This window comes from Rhinolophus sinicus, linkage group LG10 (genome assembly GCF_036562045.2).
Source record: "Rhinolophus sinicus isolate RSC01 linkage group LG10, ASM3656204v1, whole genome shotgun sequence".
Taxonomy (NCBI): Eukaryota; Metazoa; Chordata; class Mammalia; order Chiroptera; family Rhinolophidae; genus Rhinolophus; species Rhinolophus sinicus.
Genome location: NC_133759.1, coordinates 70,875,216 through 70,882,367, shown reverse-complemented (window position 1 = coordinate 70,882,367; position 7,152 = coordinate 70,875,216). Strand labels below are relative to the sequence as shown.

The 7,152-nt window shown below is 47.2% G+C and overlaps 1 protein-coding gene across 1 annotated transcript; it reads left to right on the top strand.

Moving 5' to 3' along the window:
• The first annotated feature begins 5,669 nt into the window (after positions 1-5,669).
• Positions 5,670-6,611, top strand: LOC109439498 (olfactory receptor 2V1). The gene has a single exon (XM_074314101.1). The coding sequence runs from the start codon at positions 5,670-5,672 to the stop codon at positions 6,609-6,611; it is 942 nt and encodes a 313-aa protein (XP_074170202.1).
• Positions 6,612-7,152: the final 541 nt, after the last annotated feature.

Sequence of the window (7,152 nt, the reverse complement as noted above, 5' to 3'; positions counted from 1 at the left end):
ATCAAGGGTTGTGCTCAGATGCAAAGCCCTGGCTCGGACTCATCTGTCCACCACCATCTCCTTGACTAAATTTTCTTTCTCCCTCTCCCCATTTGTTGAGGGGAGGATATCTGTCTGAGCCCCACTGAGCTAAGGAGTCACAGGGAGGCTGAAAAGTGGGAGGCTGAAGAAGGAGGTCAGAGCTTGAGGGCTCCTCCCTGTGTCCCCTGACCCAATAAGTGAACACACAGGGAGGGATGATAAAATTATTTTGATGCTGGAATATTCTTCCATAGGGTACCTGCTGATTTTTATTTTCCTCAGGGAGCCCACTCACAGGTGAGTGAAGGTCTTTTTCTGTCTTCTCTCTTACTTGTAGTTTCTGTTACTGATTACAGGTTATTTCTCCATTTCTATTTGTTAATCAGAATTTCTTTTAATGTTTGCCTCATTCAGGATTTTCTTCTTTGGGTGTGGGTGTTTAGTATGTAATTTCTACTGTTATGTTTCTCCTTACTCATTTTCTAGTCCTCTTCCTTTGACCTACTTGTGTCTTTCCTTAATGTCTTATCGACATTTTACTTTTTTATTTCCATGTTTGGATTTGGGGTTCAGTGACGGGGTCCTGAGATAATGGGTGGTATAAAGCAGGAGACAAAGAATGGGTGGGGAGAGGTGAATGGGGCAGGAAGGAGAGGGCCAATATGGAACATAGAGTCACCTCATCCCAAAAGTAGGTTGTGGAGACAAGATGGCTTCTTTTTGGGGTAATTTCTAGGAAGAAAAGTAAAGCCATTAATTAAACACCCAGCATAAAGGAATAAAATCAGAGATGAAGAAACAAATGAGCATGTGAGATGGTAGAATAGTTTCTTGACTTGTTTGTATATTACAATTAATCATTCAACAATATTTACTGAGAACATAATATATGCTGGCACTTTTCTATGAGCAAGGGATCCCCTCATGAACAAAAGTGTCATCAGGAAATACAGGTTTTAGTTGGGCAAAAGGAAAACAAATCCATATGAATAAAATATAGCATGCATGATAATGTTGAGTGCTATGAGAAATGTAAGGCAGGGCAGTAATGGAGCGGGAAGAAGCATTTCAAGTGTAAACAGGTGTTGAGGAAGTCCTGGCTGAGAAGGTGAGGCACAGGTGATGGAATAATGTGAAGCATATCTTGAAAGAGCCTTCCATGAAGAGGTTAGAGTGAGAACCAAGGGCCCTGAGACTGGCATCTTCCTGCTGTGTGGAAGGAAAAGTAGGAGGCAGGTGAGACCAAAATCAAGGGGAATTCGGGGAAAGCAGAATGAATGTCACCTGCAGGTCTGGGTGTGACAGGGCTACCCAGATGAAAGTCTTGCCTTATTTTTGAAGCATTTTGTCTTTTATTCTTATGAAGATGGTTCACTCCAGTGATATGTGCAAATAGACTGGGGTGGGGACAAGAGGGGAGTGAGGAGGCGAGTCTATTTAGGGACCATTTTCATCATCCAGGGAAAGAGTGATGATGGTGTGGCCAGATGGAATGAGCACAAGTGAGAAGTGGACAGGGTTGAATACATTTTGGAGGAAGAGCTAAATGGGTTTGTAATGTTGGATGTGTGTGAGAGGAGAGGTGTGTCATGCCGGAGACCCTGCTCGCTGTGCCATTTGTCATGCGGGGTGGCCTGCGGGGTCTCTGCTCCCACTCCCCACACAAGAATGCAGGATATGGTGAGGCCAAAAAGGAACACCCACGGAGCCATAGGTAGGGGAGTCATACCACTATATTCTCTCTGGCGGCACTATACTCTCACTGGAGGCTGGATCCGCACTGTCCGCAAACCGCCATCCACGCTTGCCAGCCCAGCCGCCATCTCCTTGCTAGCCCCCATTCTTCTCTCCCCTCTAGCCTAGCCATAGCAGTTATATTAGTGGCCATTGGCTCACTGGTTACAGCTGACGGCCAACTAGCCACAGCTGATGGCCATGCAATCACAGTTGATGGCCATTTACTACCTGAGCCAGCACCTGTCTATGTGAGGCTGAGAGCCTGGAAACTACTTTCTGGGGCTCTGCCCCCACACTCCACTCCTACAGGCTCTCGCCTCACAATCTACGCGACAAGCGTCTTCCGTGAAGGGCCCTGTGCGAGGAGCCTGGAGGTGAATGCAACATCCTGGACATAGCCAGGCTCTCTGGGCACAGCCAGGGTTTCTCAGGGCACCACCAGTACTTCTGGGCACAGCCAGACTTCCTGGGCTTCTTAAGGTACCACCTGTCTTCCCGGACACAGCCAGGGTTTCTCAGGGCACCACCAGTACTTCTGGGCACGGCCAGACTTCCTGGACTTCTTAGGGTACCACCTGTCTTCCCGGACACAGCCAGGGTTTCTCAGGGCACCACCAGTGCTTCTGGGCACGGCCAGACTTCCTGGACTTCTCAGGGTACCACTAGTTTCCCCGGACACAGCCAGGGTTTCTCAGGGCACTGCCACTCTCTCTGGGAACAGCCCGACTTCCTGGGCACAGCCAGGGCACCTCAGGGCTCAGCCAGACTTCCTGGACTCAGCCAGGGCTCTCAGGGCACTGCCACTCTCTCTGGGAACAGCCCGACTTCCTGGGCACAACCAGGGTATCTTCAGGGCTCAGCCAGACTTCCTGGACTCAGCCAGGTCTCTCAGGGCACTGCCACTCTCTCTCTGGGCCTCTCAGCGTACCCTGCTGGAACAATAGCGACTCACAATCAAGGTGCTTACATATTCTCAATGGCGGGTAGTCAAGACACAAAAGCAAATATCCCCCAGTTCCACTACATGGTGGTATGTTCCCAAATAAACAGTTAAGCTGTCCATTAAATTAGGGATGGAAGGCAATTCCCCATAGTCCATAGTCATTTCTCCAGGGCTGTCCTAGGGGTGAGGGACGACCTTGACCTCACCCTCATCTCCCATGGAGGACTCAGCAAGCCTTTCTTTCTGGGACAAGTCCCGCATCCAGGCTGCCTGAGCAGGAACCTCCCGGCCCACAGGGCCACAACGACCTTTGCTTTCTCCGGCCTGTGCTGGTTGGGGAACCGTCCACATCTTTCCACCTCTCCACAGGGCTCCATCTCTCCAGCAGCTGCATGGCTTTTCCTGTGCTGGTAGGAGAACCGTCCACATCCTCCCACCCCTCCACGGGGGTCCAGCTCTCCAGCAGCTGCTCCTCCTGGTCTTCTAGAGACTCAGTGTTCATACACACAAACTGCTCCACCACTCTTGGGAGAGCCTTGGCCGGCACCATACCCTGCTCGCTGCGCCATTTGTCATGTGGGGCGGCCTGCGGGGTCTCTGCTCCCACTCCCCACACAAGAATGCAGGATATGGTGAGGCCAAAAAGGAACACCCACGGAGCCATAGGTAGGGGAGTCATACCACTATATTCTCGCTGGCGGCACTATACTCTCACTGGAGGCTGGATCCACACTGTCCGCAAACCACCATCCACGCTTGCCAGCCCAGCCGCCATCTCCTTGCTAGCCCCTATTCTTCTCTCCCCTCTAGCCCAGCCACAGCAGTTACATTAGTGGCCATTGGCTCACTGGTTACAGCTGACGGCCAACTAGCCACAGCTGATGGCCATGCAATCACAGTTGATGGCCATTTACTACCTGAGCCAGCACCTGTCTATGTGAGGCTGAGAGCCTGGAAACTACTTTCTGGGGCTCTGTCCCCACAATGTGTTAAAGATACACCATGTGTTGTGTCCTGGGCAACTAGACAGACTTGCTATTAATGAAGCAGGAAAGGGGACAACATGTGTTACTCCAGGGGAGACCCAAGGGCTCTATCTGGCCACTTCAGGTAAGAGAAACCCACTAGACATCAGGTGGAGGTGTTGAGTACACAGTGGGTGTAAAAATCAGAGTTTAAGGAGTGATCATGGAAGGGAGAGAAATGTCATTAATCAACCACATAGTGTTGTAGTACAAGGTGGGAGGAAAGAGGGTGTGAAGGTGCATGCAGCTGAGTGCCTCTGCACAGAGTTAGTTAGTAAGGCTGAATGCCTTCAGCACTGGAGGAAGAACTTCTGATGTGAGGTCTGGGGGACCTGGTTTGTTCAGTTGTTTGGTTCAATCTGGGGCTAATATAGTCAAGATGGTATTTGAAGGCTGTTGGATACTGAGTAGCTCCTGTAGAATACTCCTACACACATCATCACACCTGCGTGTTGGAAGTGGCAAAGACACCTGGGCACAACTTCTTGAGCATGAGTCAAGACATGCTCCCTCTTGTAGGAACACAGCTCACATAGCTCACCTCCCTGGTGGTGGGTCTGGATAGGCCTATTCTAGTTCAGGAAATTATTTTAGGTCTTCATGCAGAGAGCACATCCTATGAGGCTGCCTTGTTTCCTTTTTGCAGAGAGGTAGGCAGACACGAATACACCCCACACAAATGTCTCCTACATTCTACCACCATCCATTTGTAAGGAAATCCTCATCTTTTGTAAATATGAGAAGATATTTCATACTGTATCAGTCACTGTCTCTCAGAGGGAGGAATCCAGGAGTGAGCTAGTACATTCAGGTCAAGAACAAGGGCTCCTGCAATTAGATTGGGAGGTATTCTGCTTTCAGAGAATGAAAGTTCCAGTTATATATCACTTTATCATGTATTATTTTATTCAGTCAACACATATATATTGAGGTTATACTATGAACCAGGCAAAATTCTAGGGGTTGCTAATGTCATGGTGAACAATAAATGGCGCATATGTTCCAGTGGGATGGGACAAGCAACAAAAGTAAAAAATTCTTAGCATATGTGTATTAAATGGCATACGTGTGTTAAATGGCTGTGGAGAAGAGAGCAGGGAAGGGCTTGGGGTTGAAAATGCAAAGACATTTATAGTTTTAATATGACTTTTAATCTAAAGCACATGATCTAAAGCACACGAGAGATAGAAATCTGGGGGAAGAGCATTCCAAAGAAGAAAATGCAAAGACCCAAAGGTGGGAGGGAGTCCAGGTTGTCTGCGGAAATTCATGAAAGCAGAGTGAGCAAAGGGGGCATGGTAGGAGATGAGGTCAGAGATACCCGTGCGTGTATGTGTGTGATTGTATTTGTGTGTGCTCACTCTGCTTCCATGAATGCTGTGGTTTGGACCTAGGGAATAAATGACATAGAGGAATTAAAACTGATTTCAATTTATTTAGCCTGAGCAAAATAAAGAACATTTCATGTCTCCATTACATTCCCATATTGTAACCCATGTATATTAATACTCTTGGGCATGAAATGGTCTTAGTCCTGTTAGAGATAGTTTACTGAGTCCATGTAATCCCAGTTAAAAAGAGTCAATGTCATATGGGAAAGCCATGTTTTGCCTCCTGAAGGAGGGTTTTTCAATAGTCCCGTGACACACAAAATTATTCAGTTTCTATTTCTCTTGTTATACATACAAATGTGTGTGTGTGTGTGTGTGTGTGTGTGTGTGTGTGTGTGTTCCAGTTCTATGAGCTAACAAAGATCTTATCATCTATGTCATGGGCATATGAAAGAGCATCCTCTTGTATGTCCCAAAGCATATGTTGTGGAGCTCTGATGAATTACAAAATATGTGGCTGACTGCAGAAGAATTCAGAACCAAATAAAGATGTATCACTTAATTCAGAATTTCTCTATCCATGTTCAAAGGTTGATTGTGAACACCAGAGCCATGTGGATGTGGTTGAACCAATCATCTATAGATGGCTTCATCCTCTTGGGCATCTTTTCCCACAGCCCAGCTGACTCTGTCCTCTTCTCTGTGGTGATGGTGGTGTTCACAGTGGCCCTCTGTGGGAATGTCCTCCTCATCTTCCTCATCTGCATAGATCCCCGACTTCATACACCCATGTACTTCTTCCTCAGTCAGCTCTCCCTCATGGACCTCATGTTGGTCTGTAACATTGTGCCAAAGATGGCAGTCAACTTCCTGTCTGGCAGGAAGTCCATCTCCTTTGTGGGTTGTGGCCTACAAATTGGTTTTTTTGTGTCGCTTGTGGGATCTGAGGGGCTTTTGCTGGGACTTATGGCTTATGACCGCTATGTGGCCATTAGCCACCCACTTCACTATCCCATCCTCATGAGTAAGAGAGTATGTCTCCAGATTGCTGCTAGTTCCTGGGCCTTTGGGATATTAGATGGGATGATCCAGATGGTAGCAGCCATGAGTTTATGTTACTGTGGCTCAAGGAATGTGGACCACTTCTTCTGTGAGGTGCCAGCTTTATTGAAACTGGCCTGTGCAGACACATCTCTTTTTGACACCCTGCTCTTTGCTTGCTGTGTCTTCATGCTGCTCCTTCCCTTCTCCATCATCATGGCCTCCTATGCTCGAATCCTGGGGGCTGTGCTCCATATGCACTCTGCTCAGGCCAGTAAAAAGGCTCTGGCCACCTGTTCCTCCCACCTGACAGCTGTCTCCCTCTTCTATGGGGCAGCCATGTTCATCTACCTGAGGCCTAGCCGCTACCGGGCTCCAAGTCATGACAAGGTGGTCTCCATCTTCTACACAGTCCTTACCCCTATGCTCAACCCCCTCATTTATAGCTTGAGGAACCAGGAGGTGATGGGGGCCCTGAGGAAGGTGCTGGACCATTTCAGGATTGGCATCTAGCACTGAAGAGCCAAGGTGTCTTGTGCCTTATGCTACTACCTCTTGGTTGCATAATGTTAGTAAGTCTTTCACCATTTATCAGGGTGTGTTTCTTATCAATAAATGGGAATAATGACATCTGCCATACCTCATAGGGATTCTTTAGAGAACACTACATGTAACTCAAAAGCCCCATGAAGAAGCAATGCATTGCTATTGTTGTCATTAATCATCATTTATAAAGTACTGGAAGTAAATTCACTCTATTTCTTAATTCTTCTTGGTTATAACTATCTTTTATTGTGTGCTTACTAAGTGCTGGGCACTGTCCCATTCCCTTTATACATCTCTATATTATTTAATTGACAAATTTAGCACAACAAACATGGATATCTTAAACAAAAACTTCCTAAATGGCAGACATTGTCTCTATCATTCTTGTTGTGTAGGTCCTAGCCTTCTCCCATGTCCCCATGGAAGCTTTATAAAGCTTTCTCTAAGAAATAAAAATATACCCCTACTATTTAGAGGCTATCTTGTCAGGGGAAATGTCTTATTTATT